General features: G+C 42.7%; 1 protein-coding gene across 1 annotated transcript in view; it reads left to right on the top strand.

The window, feature by feature from the left end:
- The window catches only part of MYO18B (myosin XVIIIB), a 764,821-nt gene that overhangs the window by 459,072 nt on the left and 279,628 nt on the right, over positions 1–26,121 (top strand). Inside the window, 3 exon segments of the mRNA XM_040358554.1 lie at positions 5,843–5,962; positions 7,373–7,481; positions 9,555–9,679. Of these exon segments, the coding sequence (XP_040214488.1) occupies positions 5,843–5,962; positions 7,373–7,481; positions 9,555–9,679 (354 nt within the window).

The following is a 26,121-nucleotide window of genomic DNA, read 5'->3' as shown; positions in this document are numbered from 1 at the left end:
GTCCCCCTCCAGAAATCTATCTCGTTATTAACTTTCCTCAATGTCATTGGTCTGCTCAACAGATTGCTCAAACAAGTTGGAGACTAGCCACCAAGAACAAATTTTCTAAAAAATGCTAGGGCTTTCCTATGTTTATATGTCAATCCCTTCCATCTTAAATTAAGATGAATCACTTGGACCATTGAGCTATTGTTGGTGGAGAATTTGATATCCATTTTTGTAATATAAGTTTACGGGCTATATACATATACCTTAGCCACATCTCATGCATTTCAAACATATCTTAACCTGTTTTTAAACAAGAACATCCAAACACAGGAAAAAGGGATTTGCCAGATGACTTCTCCTGCATTTAGAAAAGCAAAATGCAATGCAAATATGGCCTAAAGCAAAACTTTAACCTAAAAAAATGCTAATCTGCTTTTTTGCCATTAGAATCTATGGGGTTGAATTACTAAAGGCAAAAAGACTTTACACTTTGCAAGTACAGTTGCTCCAGAGCTTAGTAAATGAGGTAAAGCTACATTTTCCACAGAATACTCAAACACACGCACAAGAATGCTCAATCACATGCAAGGAAAAAAAATGAATTTTTTTTGCTTTCACATGATTGGATGATGGAAGTCAGTAAAGTTTCTGCTCATTTACTAAGCTCTGGAGCAACTATGTATGCCTCCTCTGTGCAAAAGCTCCATGAATGATCTTTTTAATGAACTTTGTTTTATAATGCTGTCTGCTGCACATCTGCAAAGTACACTCAGCTATGCGTACTTCCCCATTGTTGCACGTGATAATTTCCTGCTTGCTCACTCAATTCCACTTTTAGGGTGGATTTATGGCCTGCAACTAAATGTACCTTTAGAATATATTTATAGGAAATGTTTTAGCTCTCAAAGGATTTATACTTCTGTCCATTTAGTCTTGTGATTTTCACAGCCCCTGTAGGAATGCAGAGCCAGTTGAGTGACGTCACTTTTCTAAACTGCATTTAAGCAACACATCTAGGATTTTTTTCTCTGCCCCCAGGCTGTGACAAAACGCTGCAGCTACAAAAAAATACTGGCAGAAATCCTCTAAACTCTAACATCATATACCATGCTGACCAGTGGCGGTTGGTGTTTTTTTCTTTTGGGGGCGGCAAACATCCACCCCCCCCAGGTCAGTTGATCGAGACATCAAAGCCCTGCACGTATCCCATATAGAAAGAGGGTAGGTGGGCAGCATGTCCGGCGGGTGGCAGCTTTCTTCCTTCCTCCTCCTGTGGATCACGGCGGCTTCCGCCGTGCATTTTCCTCCTCCTAGGCGTCCAATAGGATCGTCTGTCCTTTTAACCTCTTGACCACTGGGCACTTAAACCCCCTTCCTAACCAGACCAATTTTCAGCTTTCGGTGCTCTCACAATTTGAATGACAATAACTCAGTCATACAACATTGTGCCCATCTGAAATGTTTGTCCTTTTTTTCCCACAAATAGAGCTTTCTTTTGGCGGTATTTGATCACCTCTGGGTTTTTTATTTTTTGCGCTATAAAAGAAAAAACACTGAAAATTCTGTAAAAAAAAAAAATCTTGTTTCTGTCATATTAGCAGGTATTGGGGGTATTGCAGAGTATTGGGGGTATTGCAGAGTATTGGGGCATTGCAGAGTATTGGGGGTATTGCAGAGTATTGGGGGTATTGCAGAGTATGGGGGGTATTGCAGAGTATGGGGGGTATTGCAGAGTATGGGGGGTATTGCAGAGTATGGGGGGTATTGCAGAGTATGGGTGGTATTGCAGAGTATGGGTGTTATTGCAGAGTATGGGTGTTATTGCAGAGTATGGGTGTTATTGCAGAGTATGGGTGTTATTGCAGAGTATGGGTGTTATTGCAGAGTATTGGTGTTATTGCAGAGTATTGTGCAGGGAGGGATGGCTGGATCTGTGACTGCATTTGTCACAGATCCAGCCCACAGCAGCTGCTGCTGCTTCCGCTCTCCCCCCTCTCCTCTCACACTGTACCAATCGGTACAGAGAGGAGAGGGAGGAACCGGCGTCATGACATGACGCCGGTTTGTTTACAAGTGATCGCTCCGTCATTTGACGGAGCGATCACGTGGTAAACGGCCGCTATCAGCGGCAATTTACCGCGATCTGTGATGCGCCGGGTCTTCTAGACCCGGCGCTCACAGATGATTCCGGGAGCGCGCCCCAGGGGGCGCTCGAGTGAAGGATTCTGGGAGGACGTCCCAGGGACGTCCTCCCAGAATAACTCCACCGCGCTGTAGACGTCTTTTGTCTATGGCATGGTGGGGAAGTGGTTAAGCAAATGGGAAAATAAATACCAGACCGATGCTTCATGATTGGCGGAGAGGCGATTCAGTGTTAGAATAGCGAATATTCATTTACTATTCTAAAACACCTGGGTGGTCTCCGAGCCCAATGCTTTGCATCCAAAGCCCACCCTATTTTGAAGCCTATTAGAGCCACTGGCTGTAATTCATGTGCCTGGCGTCCTGGGGATGGAAAGGGGAGGTGGCACCTGTGCACCCTTAATGGATGGGTTGCCCCTGGTGCTGACTACACTGTTTCTGCTGCTCTGAAATACCAGACAGTGTTGTCATCCCTGCTTAAGTTATCCTCTGCTAGACTAAAGAACATCCGATCCCCCCTTATATTATGGATATAGGGGGTGTAAATCCGCACTGCATGGGGTGATTAGAGTGTCCCCAAGGCTGTGGCTACTTTCTACAAAATAACTTTGCACACCTTTTATTTTGATGCACTTGGAATATATTTAGCCTATTTAAATTGAAAATGTAAAGTTCAATTGAGCTTTAAGATACTACTGACAAGATATGTTAAAATCTTACCTAAAATAGACAAAGCTCTAAGGGTCTGTAGACAATAATAAAACGAATGGAAATGTGGCAAAAAAAAGTGATAAATGTAAAACTTATTCAGCTTTGCTTCTATATAAAACCTACTATAAATTAACCTTAAGGTATGAGCCTTGATAATACAATAATGTACAGTATGTGTTTATAACAAGATCTGCGGAAGATGTAAATAGGAATTACCAGGCACATTACTTGTGTGATGAGATGTGCCACATTTAACTAGCACTTTAGAAAATCATTTACAGTGTGCTCATAATAACAGCATTTGCATAATATGCAGTGCCGGTAGCCCTAGGTGTCAGCAAGGGATTATTAATTACCACATTTAACTAAAGAACTGCATTATTCCCATTTGCACAAATCCCCACTGTCCATTAGAAACAAGCTTTGTTTTTAGCTCTTAGAAGCCATGATTTTTTATTTTTTTTTTTGCATGCCTTGGCACATTGCAGTATAATTGGGTTATTAATAGAGGAATTGTTAAACAGTCTTTTATGTAATAAACAAAGACAGTGCCAAATACCATTTAAAATGTTATTGCAAGCAAAACATTTCCCTTTGCTGCAATTGACACAGATAACAGGCACAACAAGCGTTGTTTAATATCAAGAAGGGCATCAGTGATAACTTGTGGATTGTCAATGTATTGTCGCCATTCCTTGCATTACTGGCATATATAAAAGAATGTCTTGGAGATATAGGCACACAAAGATATATAATCCTCTTACATTCAATGCTGTCATAGAACACCTGCTGATTTCAATGACACAAAGGTGAAGATATATCAAGTAGTTGTTGATGCCTCCAGTTTTGCTTGCAGTGGAACAGTTTTACAGCGGTGATACTTCTTATTGTTATATCCAGTTTACTCTAGAAAACAGCGCATTAACCCCAGAATTCAGTCTAAAATGTGTTACAGTTTTGGCTGGTGGAAATGTCTGATAGGTAAAATCCTGAATATGTTATAGGAAATAGTGCAGTGATAAAACAAACATACACTAACACCATATTAAAGCAAAGTCTACTCTGATTTTATATACAATATAACATAATGATTAATTTGGCACAATGGATGCAGGAATGTACTGTGCACAACACTTTCCTAGGCACGGTTAAATGATGACACCCTTTGTACAAGCTTTGCCTCTTGTGTGATGATTAAAATGAATGCTAGAATGAGCAATTTGAAGCATCAAGCTGTCTGCTATATATATAGAGAATCATTTTTCAAGTGTGCAAACAACTAAACAAGAGAAAGGTGAGTTTTTTTTTTTTTTAAAGTGGGACTCTATCTAAAAAAAATGTGCAAGCAGGCAGGATTTTTAATGCAGAACATGCATACGCTGTCTCTTCTGCATTAAAGTGACTTACCTGCCTTTCTACCCCATGCATTCATGAGTCCAGTGAAAGAGGCCAGTGATCGAGACCCAGAAACTGCCTGCCGGAAGATGTCAATGCCGGGGGGGGGGGGGGGGGGGGGGACTGCGGCATGCCACATTACTGGATCCAAGGTGAGTATAGTTCTGCTTTAAAGTATAACTAAAGGCTCCTGTGTAACAGTTTAAACCAAATCTAGGTACTATATGATGCACAGGTCTCATAAAGTAATCAAAAACCTCAAAATACTGCCTCATTTGGGTCTCACAAGCTCCATGTCCCAAACACTGCAGTGCACAGTGGGAGGGTTTCAGCAGCAGAGGCAGTTCTGTCAATCAAGCAAAAGGCAGTGGGCAGGACTAAATGTGACCAGGTGCTGATTCACAAGTTACAAGCTTATGAATTTGTAGCTGAAATGCTGATATCAAGATTTCCACATCCTGCAAACAGGCACAACCTACATTAGAGCGGCTACTCTGCTGTGAATTCAGGAGCAGCACAGCATTGTTGCCACACCATCACAAGAAGATGCAGTAGGTGGGTTTAGTGCAGCACATATTTTTGAATGGGTGGCCATAGTTCTACTTTAAAAACAAAAAGCCTTTTTATTCCTCTCAATATTCCCAGTACTCCTTCTCCTTGTAGTTCTCTTGCTGAATTTAGCTACAGATGTCCAGAGGTGGACAGAAGAGTAAATATCCAATAGAAAAAGTTATCACAATCTGTATATGTGGAGGTGTGTATGGAATTTTGCCTTTTGGCCTGTATTTTAGTTTAACATAATTCCACACACATGGATAGAGAAGTTACACTGACTCCTTCCATTTCTGTATCATAGTGATATGTTATACTCCCCCCGGACTCATCAAATGCACAGACAATACTTGTGCAGATTTTCACAGTGGCATATATATAAGGTAAAGAACAAATAGCAAGCAAATAAAATAACAAATTGGCGCAGTAATAGAAAATTGTGAGGTATTAATAGAGTACAATATTTAGTAGGTACACATAAAATCAATATAAGTTTTACAACCAATTTACTGTATATGTTATAATTTTCATAACTTATAGTCGAAAAAATAAATAGAAGCCAGAATGTAATAATGATGAGGTAAGAGAGACTAAATGTATAGAAAGTTACAAAGAATATATATAATTAAATTCTATTGACCTATCAGCACCCAACTGGAAAACCTAGAAAGTCTTGGGTAACAGTACTCTAGATTTCATATTTCCTCCATTAGGACCCACAGATTTCCTTACTAAACCTTGAAATTTGTTTTACTAAAATGCACAATCTGACATTTTCCTTCATGTCTAATGTTCCATTCATCGGTCCATACTAATTACTTATTAGGATCTCAAGGTTTTTGTACTTTTGCAGTGCCTTTTGACCCTACGTTGTAACAACATCATTTTCTTCTTGCGTGCGTTAATTATTGAAATGTGCTAATTGAGTAAATTAATTTGTTCTAGCCATAAAAAATAAAACTTTTGTCACATCTGATTACTTAATCAGATGCCGTACACCAATTTTATGAAAGATTAAATAAAATGTCACTGAGAAAAAATTGGTGTTTTACAGATCACCGATTTAATGACTGAACTGTCTGATGAACGATTCAAAGGTGAAGTAGCTTGTCAAGTTTTAGAAGGGGAGAGAGCAGAAAGGCTGCGAGCAACACGAGAGATTACAGAAATGCAGGTAAGGACATTATCACATATACTTGCAATCATGCAAAAAGGGCTAAATTGATTGTACCACCCGAAAAAACAACAACATTCTAATCATTCTTAATTAGAAGTTAAAGGTATTTCTGCTTGTAAACTCATTACAACAGTTCGGAGTTTTAGCAAATAATAACTCATGTGTAACAAACATCTACATATTAATAATTGTTAAAAATATAATATTAACAAAAAACAAAAAAACATGTATTGTTTGGAAGCATTTATATAGAATTGGAGCGCATTGTGAATATGGGTATTCTTGTCTACAAGTTTCTGGATACCAGTATCCTTCATCTACAAGTTTACCATTAAGCATAATGATTGTGTCTGGTTGTGTTACTACTATTTTTGCAAAATACTACACATGCCAGTTTAAGGTTAAAATAAAAGGAAAGCCCAACAAACATTATTTTTAAGGAAACGTGTACTGAGAGTAACAGCATTCACTGACTTTCTCATAAGGAACAAGCATGCTGTAGGTAATGGTTTCCTGTCAGTAACTATATACTTTTTCTCATTGTAGGTTACTTTTTAACAAAAAGGTTTCCAAGCATGGCATAACAATAGCAGCAGATTACATTTATAATTAGCACCCTCTTAAAAATGACTTGTACTGTAGAAGTTGTGGCTAAAAAAAAGGAAGGTTGAGAGCAACGGTTTATTCAACAGTATTACCTATAGGCTCCCTGCAGCTGATATTTTTCCCAGGACTGGTGTACTATGCGTTCTTCTCTGCTATGTCTCTGTGTGGTGATGGACTTCTCGATAGAACAGCAGGCTTTTGCTTCCTCATGTCAGAGCCTCTCAACTATTCACTCTCCAGCAAGAAAAACTGTTGGCAGCACTAGAATTTTGTCATTGATTCTCACCCAAAATCTCATGAAAGTAGCAGTGTGAACAATGGCTAACAAGATCTCACTCTACCATAAGGTTGTAGGTAAAGGAAGAATTTCAGGTCAAGGGTAAATCTTTTTAGGCACTGCTTAGACATGATCAAAAATGTATTAGTTGTTTCCTATATGATAGCACTGTGGGGAGTTAATATAAGGACTACCTTTGTTAGAATATGCCGTTTTGATCTAACTATTTCATCTGACCCCACAAATAATGTCATTAGGGTTGCCAAACATCTCAGTTTTTAAATTCCACTTGTTCAGACAAATAAGAAAAATGTAAAAATATGCACTCTATGTAATTAGGCTAGTTCTTTTGCCATATTTTTTGGCAGATTGCTCTTCAATAAAGCCTTTTACAGAATTAAAAGAGTTTCACAGTTTACGAATTAATCAATCTATTGACTTCAAATGTATAATTTCCTGTCTGTTCTCTTTTGTACATTTAAATGTACCTTGTCTTTTCTCATGAAGCCTCTTTCTTTGTCAAGGTTAAATATGAGCAAATGCATAAAAACTTAGAGTCTGTGTCAAAGCAGCTAGAGGAAGCACAACAACAAATTCAACTTCGGGAACTTAACACAGGCAGTCCTGGAGGAGGTAAGAACAGCAGATAATTATGTGTGGTATTGTCTACGGTACAAGGACAGATATTTGACCTATTCATCAAAACATCCTGCAAATATTCACCTACCACTTTCCTGTAACAGAAATTCATTCCTCTCAGCTAGTGACAATTCTTCAACCTCAGTGTCCAGACAGACATTTCTGATATTTTCTACTTTGATTACTATACTGCCTTGGAATTTATATTTTCCACAGAATTTTTTTTTTTAAATAAGCTTAGGCATAGGCCTCGTACACACGACCGTTTTTCTTCCATCCATCAAGAAAAATGCTAGCAGAGCATTTTTGCCGAGAAAAACGGTCGTGTGTATGTTTTTCGTCGAGAAAACTGTCGTGGATCTCGACGAGAAAAAAAGATAACATGCTCTCGTCGGGAGTCTTAATTTCCTTGTCGTGTTTCTCGTCGGGCTAGTTTACGGCGAGAAACTCGTTTGTGTGTATGCTTAGAAACCCACGCATGCTCAGAATAAAGTATGAGATGGGAGCGCACCTTCAGTAAAAGTAGCGTTCATAATGGAGATAGCACATTTGTCACGCTGTAACAGACTGAAAAGCGTGAATCGTCTCTCACCAAACTTAAGTAAAGTAACATGAGATTAGCAAAAGCAGCCCCAAGGGTGGCGCCAGTGGAATCGAACTTCCCCTTTATAGTGCTTTTGTGCTTTCGTACGTGTTGTACGTCACCGCGTTTGAGAACGACGAGATTTTGACTCAACAGTGTGTATGCAAGGAAAGCTTGACAAGATTCTCGTCAAGCCTGACAAGAACCTCGTCTAGGAAAAGGACATTTCTTTTACGACGAGATTCTCGGTCGCGTGTACGAGGCCATACTGTATACAGTTAATCTGTGTGACAATTTGACAAAGCATTTGTACACCTTAGGTTGGGACTGATAAGCCAATGGCTGCATGATTCCCACAGTATAAACATGAGCAAAAACTAGGCAGGGTAGCTACCAGACTTTGGCAGTTCATTTCATAAGTATTTTCAATGCTCATTGTTAGCACCATCCTAATTTATAACAGGCAGCTATGTTGAGATGTAAATAAATTCAACTTAAATAATAGCTCCACTAACATTATTTGCAATTAAACTGGCCAAATGACTCTTGTGCAATGCTGGAAAAACAATGGTCTTCTCTGTAAAATTATAGGACTGGCTAGCACGTTTTCAAGTAATGTAGATAGGAGTGGTTATAGTATAGCTTGTGATCACAACAGCTCCTAAATTTCAAAACATAAAAATTACTAAACATATTCAAATAGCTGTTATTGCATCAGATTAGTTATTAATATTATACATGATTTATATAGCACCAACAATTTGCACAGTGCTTTACATTATAAAGTGAGACACTACAGCAGCAATGCAATTCAATACAAGAGCGCTAGGGGGCCCTGCTCTTGAGAGTTTACAATCTAATAGGGAGGGGTAAGTGGAACAAAGGGTAATAACTGTTAAGGAACCGATGGGAGAAATACAAGATTCAGTTGTTGGCTAATGGCACGATAGGTGTCCCTGAAAAGATGAGCTTTCAGGGATCACCTAAAAGCGAGCTAAGAGATAGCAAGACATATTGGGATAAAGAGTTCCAAAGGATGGGAATGGCTCTGGAGAAGTCCTGGAAATGAGCATGGGATCACCTAAAAGTGAGGTAAGAGATAGCCAGACATATTGGGTTAAAGAGTTCCAAAGGATGGGAATGGCTCTGGAGAAGTCCTGGAAATGAGCATGGGAGGAGAAGACAAGGGAGCTAGAGAGCAGGAGGTGTTGGGAGGAACATAGAGTATGATATATTAAGACAACATTGGGGCAGAGTTGTAAATGACTTTGTTGGGCAATCGGAAGTCAGTAGAGGGTTTGGCAGAGAGGGGTGGAAGACACTGAATATAGTTGCATACATTGGGAATGTTCTACTGGAGGTGATAGTGGTGGCCATCTAGTCTAGTTTAACTCAATGTTACAAAGAAGAACAAAATAAAAAACTGTTTGTTTTTTGTTAACTACCTGCTCAAACTATGAACAATGTATTATTTATTTATGTAGCAGATGAGTGGCAAATCCGATTTGACTGTGCCCAGACAGAAATTAACTTTTTGAGGAAACGATTGACACAGTTTGAAGAAAGGCTGGAATATGAGAAGACATACAGGAAGGAACTGGAACAGAAGGTATTTAAAGTGAAAATTCACAGTAGAAGTGTTCGCTCATTGAATACTAAGGGAACATGCACACCACCAAATGCATGCTGCCAGCGATTAGATATGGGTTCCCACAATTAGCTGCGAGTAGGCAGCCCCATTGGAAACCATGGGAGGCTGCCGGTTTTCGCACCTAATTGCACACAATTGCATGTATTCTCTCATGCAGCAATCACACGTGAGTGTGATTAGCACCTGGACACAGGCAATCTGTGTCCAGGGTCGATCATTCACATGTGATTGCTGCATGAGAGAATACATGTGAGTGGGCATGAATAGCTGTGAGAGGTGGCTGCCTCCCATTGCTTTCAGTGGGGCTGCCCACTAAAAGCTAATTGCGGAACCTCCATTGAGGTTATTATATGTAGTTGGGATTCTCACATCTAACTGCAAGAAGGGTGCACCCTTAACAACAAGTTAACCATAAAATCCATAACAAACTGATGTGCATTGAAAGTATAAACACCTTTTAAATATATATATATAGGCCCAGATTCTTGTCCACTGGGCGTATCTCTGTGGCGGCGTAACGTATCCGATTTACGTTACGCCGCCGCAAGTTTTTCAGGCAAGTGCTTTATTCACAAAGCACTTGCCTGTAAAGTTGCGGCGGCGTAGCGTAAATCACGCGGTGGAATTCAAATTCGGCGGGTAGGGGGCGTGTATCATTTAAATGAAGCGCGTCCCCGTGCCGAACGAACTGCGCATGCGCCGTCCGTAAAATATCCCAGTGTGCATTGCTCCAAATGAGGTCGCAAGGACGTCATTGGTTTTGACGTGAACGTAAATGACGTCTAGCCCCATTCACGGACGACTTGCGCAAACAACGTAACTTTTTAAAATGTTGACGCGGGAACAACGCCCATACTTAACATTGGCTGCGCCTCATATAGCAGGGGCAACTTTACGCCGGGAAAAGCCTAATGTAAACGTCGTAACTTTACTGCGTCGGCCGCGCGTACGTTCGGGAATTCGCGTATCTAGCTAATTTGCATACTCGACACGGAAATCTACGGAAGCGCCACCTAGCAGGCAAAAAAAAATTGCAGTTTAGATCCGACGGCGTAAGAGACTTACGCCTGTCGGATCTAATGGATATCTATGAGTAACTGATTCTAAGAATCAGTCGCATAGATACGACGGCTCAGATTAGGACTTACGACGGTGTACATGGCGCTGCGCCGTCGTAAGTCCTATGAGAATCTGGGCCATAATGTGTGTGTATATACTGTGTGTGTGTGTGTGTGTATGTGTATGTGTATATATAAATATATATATACAGTATCTCATAAAGGTGAGTACACCCCTCACATTTTTGTAAATATTTTATGATATCTTTTCATGTGACAACACTGAAGAAATTACACTTTGCTACAATGTAAGGTAGTGAGTGTACAGCTTGTATAACAGTGTCAATTTGATGTCCCTCAAAATAACTCAACACACAGCCATTAATGTCTTAACCGTTGGCAAAAAAAGTGAGTACACCCCTGAGTGAAAATGTCCAAATTGGGTACAATTAGTTATTTTCCCTTCCTGGTGTCATGTGACTCATTAGTGTTACAAGGTCTCAGGTGTGAATGGGGAGCAAGTATGTTAAATTTGGTATTATCGCACTCACTCTCTCATACTGGTCACTGGAAATTCAACATGGCACCTCATAACAAAGAACTCTCTAAAAAACAGAAAACAAGAATTGTTACTTTACATTAAGATGGCCTAGGCCATAAGAAGATTGCAAAGACCCTAAAACTGAGATGCAGCACAATGACCAAGACCATACAGTGGTTTAACAGGACATGTTCCACTTCAGAACAGGCCTTGCCATGGTCTACCAAAGAAGTTGAGTGCACATGCTTAGCATCATGCTCTGCTTCAGTATATCACAGTACAAGTTGACATTCATGGTTCACTCATGCAGCCCTAAACCATGAAACTCCCACCACCATGCTTGACTTTAGGCAAGACACACTTGTCTTTGTACTCTTCACCTGGTTGCCGCCACACACGCTTCACACCATCTGAACCAAAAAAGTTTATCTTGGTCTCATCAGACCACAGGACATGGTTCCAGTAATCCATATCCTTAGTCTGCTTGTGTTCAGCAAACTGTTTTCAGCCTTTCTTGTGCATCATCTTTGGAAGAGGCTTCCTTCTGGGACAACAGCCATGCAGATCAATTTGATGCAGTGTGGGGCGTATGGTCTGAGCACTGACAGGCAGACCCCCCACCCCTTCAACCTCTGTAGCAATGGCCTAAGTCATCTTTATGTAGAGGAACAATTATTTTTTCAGATCCTGAGAGAGTTCTTTGCCATGAGGTGCCATGTTGAACTTCCAGTGACCAGTATTAGAAAGTGAGAGCGATAACACCAAATTTAGCACACCTGTTCCTCACTCACACCTGAGACCTTGTAATACTAATGAGTCATGTGACACCGGGAAGGAAAAATGTCTAATTCGGCCCAATTTGGACATTTTTACTTAGTAGTGTAGACATTAATTGCTGTGTGTTGAGTTATTTTGATGGGACAGAAAATGTACACTGTTATACAAGCTGTACACTCACTACGTGTAATTTCTTCAGTGTTGTCACATAAAAAAATGTAATAAAATATTTACAAATATGTGAGGGGTGTACTCACCTTTGTGAGATACTTTGTACACAGTATCTCACAATAGGAATTGAGAATGCTAATCAGCAGTGTTCAAAATCTAATCAAGAAGTGGAAAATGAGGGGGTTCTGTTAAAACCAAACCACGGTCAGGTAGACCAACTAAAAATTCAGCCGCAACTGCCATGAAAATTGTTCAGGATGCAAAGAAAAACCCACAAATAACTTCAGGCGAAATACAGGACTCTCTGAAAACATGTTCTGTGGCTGTTTCAAGGTGCACAATAAGGAGGAACTTGAAGAAACATGGGCTGCATGGTTGAGTCGCCAGAAGAAAGCCATTACTACACAAATGCCACAAAGTTTCCTGCTTATATTACTCCAAACAGCACAGAGACAAGCCTCAAACCTTTTGGCACAAAATCATTTGGAGTGATGAGACCAACATTTAGCTTTTTGGCCACAACCATAAATGCTACATTTGGAGAGGAGTCAACAAGGCCTATGATGAAAGGTACACCATTCCTACTGTGAAACATCTAGGTGGATCGCTGATGTTTTGGGGATGTGTTAGCTGAAAAGGCACAGGAAATGTGTTCAAAATTGATGGCAAGATAAATGCAGTATGTTATTAAAAAATACTGGAGGAACATTCATCAGCCTGGAAGTTGCGCATGGGACGTACTTGGACATTCCAACATGACAATGATCCAAAACACAAGGTCAAGTTGACCTGTCAATGGCTACAGCAGAATAAAGTGAAGGTTCTGGAGTGGCCATCTCAGTCTCCTGACCTCAATATCCTTAAGCCATTCTGGGGAGATCTCAAACATGCAATTCATGCAAGACAGCCCAAGAATTTACAGGAACTGGAGGCTTTTTGCCCAGAGGAATGGACCATCTGAGAAGATCTGAGAAGATAAAGAGCCTCATCCACAAATACCACACAAGACTTCAAGCTGTCGTTGATGTTAATGGGGGCAATGCACAGTAATAAGAACTGGGGTATGTATGTAACTTTTGATCAGGGTCATTTGGGTGGTTTCTGTTACCACAGTTGATTGATAATAAATGGCCTCAGCCAGACACTGACCATGAGTGAAAGAAAAGTATTTGTTATCATTCATATTCTCTGTAAACTTATGAGCACAACTGTAATATATATATATATATATATATATATATATATATATATATATATATATATATATATATATATATATATATATATATATATAGTGGGGATCGACAGTTTGGGCACCCCAGGTAAAAATTAATATTAATGTGCATAACGGAGCCAAGGAAAGATGGAAAAATCTCCAAAAGGCATCAAATTACAGATTAGACATTCTTATAATATGTCAAAAAAGTTAGATTTTATTTCCATCATTTACACTTTCAAAATTACAGAAAACAAAAAAATGTTTGGGCAACCTGCAGAATTTATAGCATGCACTGCCCCCTTTGCAAAGCTGAGACCTGCCAGCGTCATGGATTGTTCTCAATCATCGTCTGGGAAGACCAGGTGATGTCAATCTCAAAGGTTTTAAATGCCCAGACTCATCTGACCATGCCCCAACAATCAGCACCATGGGTTCTTCTAAGCAGTTGTCTAGAAAACTGAAACTGAAAATAGTTGACGCTCACAAAGCTGGAGAAGGCTATATGAAGATAGCAAAGCGTTTTCAGATGTCAATATCCTCTGTTCGGAATGTAATTAGGAAATGGCAGTCATCAGAAACAGTGGAAGTTAAAGCAAGATCTGGAAGACCAAGAAAAATATCAGACAGAACAGCTCGCAGGATTGTGAGAAAAGCAATTCAAAACCCACGTTTGACTGCACGATCCATCCAGAAAGATCTGTCAGACACTGGAGTTGTGGTACACTATTCCACTATAAAGAGATACTTGTACAATATGGTCTTCATGGAAGAGTCATCAGAAGAAAACCTCTTCTATGTCCTCACCACAAAAATCAGCGTTTGAACTTTTCAAATGAACATATAGACAAGCCTGATGCATTTTGGAAACAAGTTCTGTGGACCGATGAAGTTAAAATATAACTTTTTGGCCGGGATGAGCAAAGGTACGTTTGGAGAAGAAAGGGCACAGAATTATTATTTTTTTTTTTTTTGAAAATTCTTTTTATTGATTTTTAAGCACAAAAAAACAGCCATACACACCAGATAGGCAACATGCCCACCTAGACACAGGCCACGCAGGGCCGACACACCCAACAACAACAATTACAATTGACTGACGCATACCCTCCCCCTACCCCCCACCCCTGACTCCAACCCCAACCTTGACCAACCACCCTCCCATAGCAGTCCAACATAGAAACACCTTGTGAGATCCATAAAGTATAGTGCCCGCAGGCCTCCCTAGTTCAATAGATTCAGAAACAGGTCATATTCAAATACTCAGATCAGGTATATAAATCGTTGTATAGCATCATTAATTAGCGTAGACTCCAAGGCAGTGGCAGAGCCCTCAAAGAGTCAAACCACAGCTCTAACCCACAGTGTCTGATGAGTCCAACCATGCCTGCCAAACCCTCCTGAATTTCTTATCACAACCCCTCGACCTATAGGTGGCCTTGTACATGTGTATTACAGAGTTAATCAGTCCTTTCCAAAAAGATAACGTAGGGGCATTGGAGTTTTTCCATTTCAGTAGAATAGCCTTCCTGCCATAAAACAACCCAATATTCAAAAGGGTACGATGTGCCAAGGAGGGAACTACCTCCTCAACCAACCCGATGAGGCAGACCCTAGCAGTTAGAGGAACTGGGACACTCAGTACTCCCGACAGACACTCAACCACCCCTGCCCAAAAGTTCTGAACTTGAGGACATGTCCAGAATATATGCTCCGAGCCCGCTGGGGTATAATTGCACCGCCAACACTGACCAGTACTGGCGGGGTAAATACGTGATAACCTGGCTGGGGTATAATAAATGCGATGTAAAAACTTAAATTGGATTAGACGATCCCGAGCCGAGACCAGATGTTTGAAGGGATGGTCCCACATGTCGTCCCAGTCCTCCCCTTGAATGTCGGGAATCTCACTCTCCCATCTTTCCCTACACCTAGACACCCCAATAGGGGTTTTGGTAAACATGGCCTTATACACTGTGGACAGGGTTTTAGATAAATCCTCCGTAGTTAATAAATTCTCCAGCGCCGAGGGAAGAGACTCCACCCTACGGCTCCCGAACTGAGCCTGAAAAGCATGGCGCAGCTGTAGGTATCTAAAGAAAAAGGAGTTAGGCAGATTGTGCCTGGTCTTTAGCTGGTCAAATGAGATCAAGTCTCCCTCTCTAGTAACATGTTCCAGCAGTTTGACCCCCCCCCACAGGCCCAGATCATTGGGTCTAGGAGAGAGCAAAAGTCCGGTAAATTTGGGTTCAACCACAGAGGAGCCGAGGGCGAGACTCCCAAATACAAAGGCAAGACCATGGTGGTAGCAACCTCCCATGCCCTAATGGTAGCCCTCATAGTGGTTGTTAAAGGTAAGGTAGATTTTGGGCCTCTGTATAGAGCCAACCTCAGACTTTCATATGACCCCAACAGTGCCGCCTCCAGAATAGTGGCCGTGTCCCCCTCGTCTGCCAGCAACCAGCGCCTGGCAAAAACCATCTGGCCAGCCAGATAATATTTCTGCCAATCCGGGAGTGCCAGCCCCCCCTGACCCCAAGGTTCTTGGAGGACCTTAACACTTATTCAGGGAGACTGAGGCGACCAAATAAAAGTCCCTATTATACCGTTCAGTGATGTAAAGAACGATTTGGGAACCCACACCGGGGAGTGACGCAGAAAGTATAGGAGAACTGGTAAAAATTTCATTTTAAGCAGGTTGACTCTTCCGAGTAGCGAAAGGGGCAATTTCTTCCAGGCCTGAACCCGTTGTTTCAGAGTAACCACTAGCGGGAGAAGATTTAAAGTCATATAGTCAGTAATATTAGCAGTAATTTTAACCCCCAGATACGTAATAGAGGACACCCACAGCAGCGGTAGCACATCGTCCCGCTGCATCTGGGCCTCGGGACCTAAAGGTAATATAGAGGACTTGCTCCAGTTCACACGCAGGCCCGAAAAAGAGGCGAACGTGTCCAGAATCTGTAAGGCTGCCTTAAGCGACACCCCCGGATCCCTAAGGAATAGTAGCAGGTCGTCTGCATAGAGCGCCACACTTTCTACAATTGTTCCAATTCGGATCCCCCCCTCCTCCCCCGATTTTCTAAGTGCCCTGGCTATAGGCTCCATCATTAACGCAAAAAGGAAGGGGGAAAGCGGGCATCCCTGTCTTGTACCCCGACCAATTTGGAAGAATGGGGATATCTTAAAACCCATCCGAACAGCCGTTCGAGGGTTGGCATATAGCAACTTAATCCACTTACGATAACCGGGACCGAACCCCATTTCTTCTAATACTTTGTGCATGTACTGCCAATCTACGGAATCAAAAGCTTTTTCGATGTCAATGGACACAATCACTTTACCCGGGCACTCAGCATTATCCAATTGGATATGCGTGAATAACCTTCTCAAGTTTGTGTCCGTTGACATACCCGGCATGAACCCCGTTTGGTCAAACTCCACTAGGGTCGAAATGACTCCAGCCAATCTCGACGCCAAGACCTTAGTAACGATCTTGAGGTCCATGTTGAGTAGAGCAATCGGCCTATAGGATGAGCACTCCATCGGGTCTTTGCCTGGTTTTAAAAGGAGCACCATGTACGCCTCCATCATGGACTCGGGTAAGGCCCCCGATTCCCAGCAGTGACTAAAGAGCCGGTTCAGTCTAGGAGCCAATTGAGACTTATAGGTCCTGTAGAAATCCGCCGGGAAACCATCAGGCCCCGGCGCCTTCTGCGGAGGAAACGCCTGCATTGCTGCCTCTATCTCTAGCACCGAGATGGGCCTATCTAAAGATTCAGCATCCTCGTCCGACAGGTGGGGCAAGGCTACGTCCCTCAATAACTCGTCCAACCCAGCAGAGTCATACGCCGAGATGGGCGAGTAGAGAGCTGAGTAGTACCTCACAAATTCGTCTAGAACTTCCGCGGGATCAGTAACCAAGGCCCCTCCCCTCCCCCTCACTACAGGTACACTGACCGTCGTTTTTGGGTCCGCAGCTAGATTAGCTAGAAGCTTACCGTTTTTGTCCCCTTCTGCAAAAATAGTCTCCGCCTTACTTTTCACCTCAGTATGGGCTAAGTCCGAAAAATGTAGGGCAACTGTACCCTAGCCTCCAGTAGGGACACATAGTTGGCCTCCGAGGGAGAGTCTGCATGTGCTTTAGCACTCTCCCGCTCTTTGGCCGTCAGGAGTTCACATTCCCGATTATGGTCCCCCCTGGCTGCTTTAATGGCCGAGATACACTCCCCCCTGGTCGCTGCCTTGAAAGCATCCCAAACCACCGGGGGTTCAGCCGAACCCTCGTTGGTCTCCCAATACGTAGCCATGGAAGTTTTAAGGTGTTCTAGTACCTGATCCTCTACCAACCAGCCTGGTGACAGTCTCCAGCCCCCCTTCGTCCCCCGGTCCGGGAAGGCCAAGGTGGCCATTAGAGGGTTGTGATCCGAGGGGCCCCCGGCTAGATATTCCATCCTGCATACATTTTGTAAGATAGGGGTATTGCCAAACGCCAAGTCTATCCTAGCCGACGACCTATGTGTAGAGGACAAGTGAGAGTAAGAGATGACATCCGGATGTTTCCACCTCCATAGTTCCGTCATTCCCGCCACCGAGACCCAAGAACTGAGATCCCCCGAGGCCGTCCTAGCAGCATTGGAGGAGTCCAGCACCGGATCAAGGATGGCATTAAAATCTCCCATGAACAATGTTGGAACATGTAGATACGGGCCTAGTGTCACCAGCAGGTCATACAACAATTTAGATTGAAAGGGAGGAGGCACATATACATTTACCAATAAAAGCTTATGAACCGATAAGTTCAAGAGGAGAGCCACGTATCGTCCCCCAGGGTCAGTGAATACCTGGTGAACTACACACTGCACGGCCTTGCTAATCAGAATTGAAACCCCCCTAGAATAGGTGGAGTGAACCGCCCTCTGTATCCAGGTCTTACGCATTGCTAGGATCTTACTACCCTCTAGATGTGTCTCCTGAAGGAGAACAATATGTGGCCTGACTTGTTTGAGGTATTGAAATACCGCCGCCCTCTTGAACTTATTATTCAGACCTCTGACATTCCATGACAGTACCTTAATTCGACTATCCATTACATATTGTAAAATAATACATTCTCAAAGACATGACCATTGAATAGGGAAAAATGAGCCAGAGAAACCTGCAACAGGCCAAATAGTCCGTGGAGTTCAAAGGTGCAAAATACAAAAAAGGTCCCATGGTGTTGGTCAAAAACCCTCCCCCCTCCCCCCCCCCCCCCCCCCCCCTGCCATTATACCAGAAACTAAAACAAAAACTGTCCGGTATGCAGCTTCATCCCTGTAACAAACAAACCTGTCAGAGTTCCACCGTAGTTGACGATAGTTCGGCATAGACGTGCACATAGTAAAACAAAAAAGGAAAAAGAAAACTTGTGCCCATCGTCAAAGCCCCATTGGCTGATCAAATTCAGTTAGATTGCGGCCGTGTGGGAAAGTAAATAGAGCAAGGGCCTAGTGGCCAAGTCCCACAGGAGATTCAGCAGGCCGTGACAGCAGAACATGGCTCACCAAGGTCTCAGTCAGCGAGGTCTAGTATTAAGGATCCCCAATAAATTTCCCCCCCTCCTCCCCTCCCCCTCAGATAAAACTGAAAATAAAATGTATTAATCAAAAAAGAAAAACGAAGAGGGGAGAACCAGCAAACCCAGCATGAGGAGGCATCCTCGTATGTAGAGCAGAACTGCAAAAACAGGAACACAGACCCCATCAGGGTTCCGAAGAAACCATCCAAGATAACGATAACGATTATGGACGCGCTGCAAACTTCACCGCGACCGATCCAACCATTCACAGGCATCTTGCGGGTTGTCAAAGAATTTCACCGACCCCTTGAATTGCACGCGAAGACGGCTGGGATACAGCATGCTGTATTTGAGCTCCCTTTCTCTGAGTCGTCTCTTCACATCCGTGAAGGAGCGTCTGCGTTTCTGCGTCTCCGCCGAGAAGTCTGGGAAAAGCATGATCCTCGCGTTGTCATACCTTAGCTCCTTCTGTTTTCTCGCTTCAGCCAGCAGCATGTCACGGTCTCTATAGTTGAGAAACCGGACCAGGAACGGTCTGGGAGGGGCACCCGATGGCCGAGCCGCAGTGGGTACTCTATGGGCCCGTTCAACCACATAAGTGGGAGGGAGATCCCCCAGACCGAGCAGGGTCTTGAAGAAGCCCTCAGCAAAGGTGGCCGTTGACATTCCCTCTGCTCCCTCAGGCAGGCCTACCACGCGGATGTTATTGCGACGTTGCCTGTATTCCGCGTCGTCCGCACGGTGTTGTAGGGACCGGACCATGTCATGCAGCTCCGCAAGTTGAGAGACATGTGTGTGGGAGATATCCTCTACCCCCGAGATACGGTCCTCAGCAGCGGTCAGCCTACCCCTGATCTTGTCCAGATCATGGCGGATGAGGTTACATTCAGTCGCCAGACTGTCCATGCGACTCACCAGTTCAGTCTTTGAGGCCGCTATGGCTTCCAGGATGGGACCCGTGATCGCAGCTGCGTCCACCTCAACCTCCTGTGAGACAGGGGGTGACCCCTCGGGTGCCGGCATCAGAGCGTCTTGTTGCAGCGCCATCTTGCCTGGGAGAGAAGAGGCGTGCTGAGCGGAGGAGCTGGTGATCCAGATGGCGTGGGCGGGACTAGTCGCCATGCTGCCTTGAGAGCGGAGCTGCCGCTGCTCGTTCGGAGGCCGAGATCTCTGCTTCTGCTTCTTTTTTGCAGCTGAGAAGGACATCCCCGTAATCCTCTGTGCTTCCCCCAGCCAGGCAACCTCACTGTGGTGCTGAATGCTCGATCCGGCCGCAATAATCAGGATGTATGTATCGGATGGCAGCCGGAGCTCTGAAGAGACACGTCTAGCCTCGATCACATCCGGCCACGCCCCAGCCAGAATTTAATGAAAAGAACCTCTGTCCAACTGTTAAGCATGGGGGTGGATCAATCATGCTTTGGGGTTGTATTGCAGCCAGTGGCACAGGGAACATTTCACGAGTAGAAGGAAAAATGGATTCAATAAAATTTCAGCAAATTTTGGATGGTAACTTGATGCCATCTGTGAAAAAGCTGAAGTTAAAGAGAGGATGGCTTCAACAAATGTATAATGATCCTAAACACACCTCAAAATCCATGGGGGATTACATCAAGAGGCGTGAACTGAAGGTTTTGCAATGGCCTTCACAATCTCCTGACCTCAACATAATTGAAAATGAATGGATAGACCTTAAAAGAGCAGTGCGTGACAGACAGACCAGAAATCTCAAAGAACTGGAAGACTTTTGTAAGGAAGAATGGGCAAAGATACCTCAAACAAGAATTGAAAGACTCTTGGCTGGCTACAAAAAGCGTTTACAAACTGTGATACTTGCCAAAGGGGGCAGTACAAGATATTAACTTTGCATGGTGCCCAAACTTTTGCAGATGCCATTTTTTTGTTTTCTGTAATTTTGAAAGTGTAAATAATGGAAATAAAATCTAACTTTTTTTGACATATTATAAGAATGTCTAATCTGTAATTTGATGCCTTTTGGAGATTTTTCCATCTTTCCTTGGCTTCGTTATGCACATTAATACAAATTTTTACCTGGGGTGCCCAAAATTTCGATCCCCACTGTGTGTATATATATATATATATATATATATATATATATATATATATACTGGCCCGGATTCACAAAGCACTTGCGCGTAAGTTCAAATATGCGCCGTCGTATCTGTGCGCCGGACCCACAAACTAAGATATGCCTAAAAATAGGCTTCATCCAGCCAGCCTAACTTGCCTATGCCGGCGTAGCGTGGGCGCATATTTAGGCTTGACGCATGGTGGCGCTCCCATTGATCAGCCATTCAAATATGCAAATTAGGAAAATACGGCGATTCAGGAACGTAAGTGCGCCCGACGCAGGCTACGACTGGTGCGCGTAAGTTGTACGTCCGGCGTAAAGTTAAGCCCCATAAAGGAGGTGTAACCCAGCAGCAGACATGCAAAGGTCTGCACCAAGGAATACAAGCCGGCGTATTTTACGTAGTTTACGTTGGACGTGAATCTGGCTTGGCGTAGGATACGTCCATGGCGTAGGCAGTGATCCGGCGTATCTTAGGCAGTTGTTCCGATGTGGTTGTGAGCATGCACAGGGGGATGCGTCCACAACACGACGCATGCGCAGTTCGTTAAACGTACATGTCTGGCGCTTGGACCATCATTTGCATGGGGTCATGCCTCATTTGCATGGCGCAGGCCCACTTCCACCTACGGCGACTTACGCCTTTTGCGTAATGTGCGCCCGCTCTCTGTGAATCCGGGCCATAGTGTTTATACTTTCAATGCACATTGGTTTGTTATGGAATTTATGGTTAACTTGCTACAAAGGTCAAAAAAACAATCACTGTGGAGTGTTTGTTCCCCATGGATTGGTTTCACCTGACAGCTTGCTGTTGTATGTGAGTGTGCACACTTGGAGAATTCAGTAATTAATAAGAACTGATGTGTGAAACATGTTTACTGGCTGTCCATGGACTGTGTGTATATGTCCTTTTGCTGCATTTTAATGGCGTAATTCAATAAAGAAGTGGTTTTATTTTTGGCGTGCCACCTCCTTTCACTGTTCGGTCACAGGCTGGGGTGGGCACGGGATGACCTGGCTCAGAGTAAATTGGTGGAATAATGTTGGCCATCAGACTGAGAATATCTAGGAGTGGAGAAAAGTACTGCAAAGGAAATCTCTGGATTGAAGCTGAATCTTTTTTATCTTTTAATTGGTTTTTCATTTTATCTTGTTATTTTTGGCTGATCTGCATTTTAAGTCTTTATATTATTTAGACCATAGACATATTCACGCCATAAAAGTCTAAGCTTTTAGGATTTCAGGACTTTGTGTTAGCTAAGGGTTAAGATATCTCACTACAAGGGGCTTTGAACAATTGAAGTGTTATTTTTTTGATGTACAGTATTGCCCTCCTAACCACATAATCATTTTCTCACACATGTCTCAATGACAATACAGCTGTATCTCACATTTATATGTTTTATATTTATATGTTCCCAGTTTACAGTTAAAAATCCATTCCATAGTTCCTTTTTAATATATGAATTAATTTTAGTAATCTTTCAAAAGAATTGCTGTTCTTCTGCTTCACATCATTTTTAAAATTCAGTTATAAAAATAAAAGTAGAAAATACTTTATTTAGGGAAGCTGGTAAAATATGATGCCATTAACTGCATTCTTATGCATAACTCTCAGTAGGTGTTTTGCATACCTCATATTTCTTGTTAAAGATTTAATCTGAAAGATAAATTACTGTTGTGATACAATGGAAGCTGCTGAGAGGGTCACAGTGGGCAGCAAATGTTCAGTCAGGTCTTTACAGAAACCCCTTGAAGCTACAAAGGGCATCTGAGTTACTGCATGTCTTTGACACCAATGGAATTACGTTTTTCCACCAACAAAACCACATTGCATTTAGCATAAAAAATTGCCAAAGGGCAAAAATAGCAATGGAAATCTATAATATAAAGTTTATAGGTCCTGTGACATTATGTATACCCATAAGTCAAGCAGATTAAGCGTATGCAGAATCCTATGGTTTTATACACTTTCTGGGGAACATTTTCAAGGAAATGCATTAGGAAAGAGAGAAACACAGAGACTTCAGTTGATTCCTTCTACAAAAATGTCTACTTCACTGGCCTTGTTAATTTGCCAAGCCTGTCATATCAGAGGTGGGGATAGGATATCAAGCATAGGATATGTTTGATGTTTTATTCTCTGGGGATCCTTGCAGAATCTGCAGAGAGGGTTGGGAGTGGTAAACAGGAGTGGAGAAGGAAAGCAAAAGCTCAACAGCTTTTTTATGCTTTGCAGAATGTCTTTTACAGAGCTGGGTAATGTGTATATTTAATACAGGCTTTAAATGCAGAACTAATTAGAACTGTATTCAGTTTATAATTTTAAAGGAGTAAGAGCATTGCATCTAGCTAAATTATGCCAGCCAGCTATGCAGGTCTGGTGTCACTGTGTGGATGCATGGTAGAGTTCACAGCTCTGCACACCTGCCACAGCAGTAGCAACATGTATGACTTTCTATCTTGGATTTTTCATTTATTCTACAACATCCTACATCATGGAAAGGGCAACAGATACATAAAAATGACATTTGCTGCAGCAGGAGAGTGGCTCCATCAGAACAAAGCCAGAATATTTTATGGGAGATCTTGCCACTAATGCCTGCAGGCTTGTGGTAGATTCTCTATACCACAGAGCATCCATAACTAAGATTATATTTTAGGCAAATTTATCAAATTATGTTATTCATGACACATTCTTTTCAGAAACCAACCTTTTTGGAAACATGCTGTATTACATACTTTTTTTTATAGGCCTGAGACTTAAAGCAGAAGTTCACCCACAAGGGGAAGTTCCATTTGTCTGCCCCCTCTCTCCCTCCTCTTTAAATTTTAACACTACATTTTGTTTGGGCGGGGAAGCGGGTACCTGTTTTTTTTTTACAGGTACCTGCTCCCACTTCCAGTCATATTGCCGCAGCGATCCAAGTGGAAGTTCGCCCCGCCTCCTTCCACCACATCATGGGTCCCAGAAAGCTGCAGCACCATTCACATAGCACAGTGGGAAGCCGACTGAGAAGCCACAAGCAGTCACAGACGGCTTACCAAAGTAAACATGCTGCACCTGAACCTGAAGACAGCTGAAGAGCTGTCTCAGGTGAGGACAGTGCCTGATCTCTGAGCTGGTAAGTGCCCTATTATTAAAAGTCAGCAGCTACAGTATTTTTTTATTTCACTGAACACTGTGTCGTTGGCGTTGGCCATGAACTTGGTATGCATACACACGGCAGAACTTTTTCAGCCAACATTCACCAAATCACATGGTTTTTCAGCTCTTTACCGCCACCCTTTGGGCAACTTCTGCTATTGTTGTCTGATGTTTAGCATTGGTTCGGAACATGCGTGTTTGTACTTTGGACTTTAGTCTGATGAACTTGTGTACACACGATCGGATTATCCTCCATCGGACATTTGTTGTCAGAAAGTTTGAGAGCATGCACAGCGAACATTTGTCCGTTAAAAAACAGACAATTGTCCAATGGAGCTAACAGACAGTCGGATTGTTCACTAAAACACATCCATCAGACCGTTGTTGTCAGAAAGTCGGAAAGTCTGATCGTGTGTATGGGCCTTTAGAAGTCTAATTTCCTGCTTAAATGATGAATTTCAGTTCTTTCAATCATGAAGGCCAGTCTATATAAGCCTACCCTAGAATGGGTTTATGCAGATATTGGGCACATACCTAGAGCTCAGCAGATCCTGGAATATAGCAGTGATCCACTTATCCCTGATTTCCAACAGTGTCCACGGATGGTAAAAACCCAAGGTTGCTTGATGTGAATTCTTGTAGACAAGGGTTAAATTACTGTTCCTTTAAGATAGGAGCTTTTTTTAGATCCTCCCAGGAAGTGAGTTGAGCTAATTTCCTTTCTGGAAGGTGGGCACCCCTGATAAAGGGTAATGATAAAGACACACTGCTGACTTAAAAAATAGCTGTTACAGTGATGGAGATCATGTATTACAAAGACCGTTACTTATTGAATTTCTCAAGTGCTCAATAAAATGATGATTTAAGCATCTGGCTACATTATGTTGACTCAAGTGGATGCCTGTACTCTGTAAAAGTGTGAGTTGGAACAGCATACATTTAGGCCACAGCACCGGACAGAAACATCTCATGTAAGAGGCACATACAGTGGGACACAGGATCCTGAAGAGATATACACTGGGCAAACCTGGTCAGACTGGGGCTGGTGTTGGATAGGGAACAAAGTCACCCTATTGTTGATGAGGAGCTGACCCCCTTCAGGTAGCATGTTGCAAGTGACCCGGGCCCCCATGTCACACAGGCCTCAGGTGTTTGGTCGACTATCTTGGCTCTATCCTGTAACCATGGAGGAGACGCAGGGCCTTGTGCAGGGAGGGTCCCCAACTGGTGGGTTATTGCTATGGTGTCCAGGAGAATGGTGAGTTACAGAAATTGTGTTCTGTGTGGGGTGTGGACTAATTGTGGCCAGAATGTTTAGGCTTTAGTCATCCCTGTTCTAGGTGAGCCGTAGTGGAGAGTGAGTGGGTGACTAATGGCGCGTACACATGACCGTTTTTCGGGTTGTAAAAAATTATGTTTTTTTATGTCATTAAAAACGATTGTGTGTGGGCTACAGAGCATTTTTCACAACGTAAAAAATGGTCATTAAAAATTTAAAACATGCTCTAATTTTCTACGTCGTTTTTAACTTTGTTGTTTTTCACATGGTAAAAAATGGTCGTGTGTGGGCTTTAACGATGTGAAAAAAACGTGCATGCTCAGAAGCAAGTTATGAGATGGGAGCGATCGTTCTGGTAAAACTAGCGTTCGTAATGGAGATTCATCACGCTGTAACAGACTGAAAAGCGCAAATCGACTTTTACTAACACAAAATCAGCAAAAGCAGCCCCAAGGGTGGCGCCATCCGAATGGAACTTCCCCTTTATAGTGCCGTCGTACGTGTTGTACGTCACCACGCTTTGCTAGAGCATTTGTTATTCACTATGATGTGTAGGCA

This window comes from Rana temporaria, chromosome 1 (genome assembly GCF_905171775.1).
Source record: "Rana temporaria chromosome 1, aRanTem1.1, whole genome shotgun sequence".
Taxonomy (NCBI): domain Eukaryota; kingdom Metazoa; phylum Chordata; class Amphibia; order Anura; family Ranidae; genus Rana; species Rana temporaria.
The sequence above is the reverse complement of the archived record's forward strand: the minus strand, read 5'-3'. Positions and strand labels throughout refer to the sequence as shown.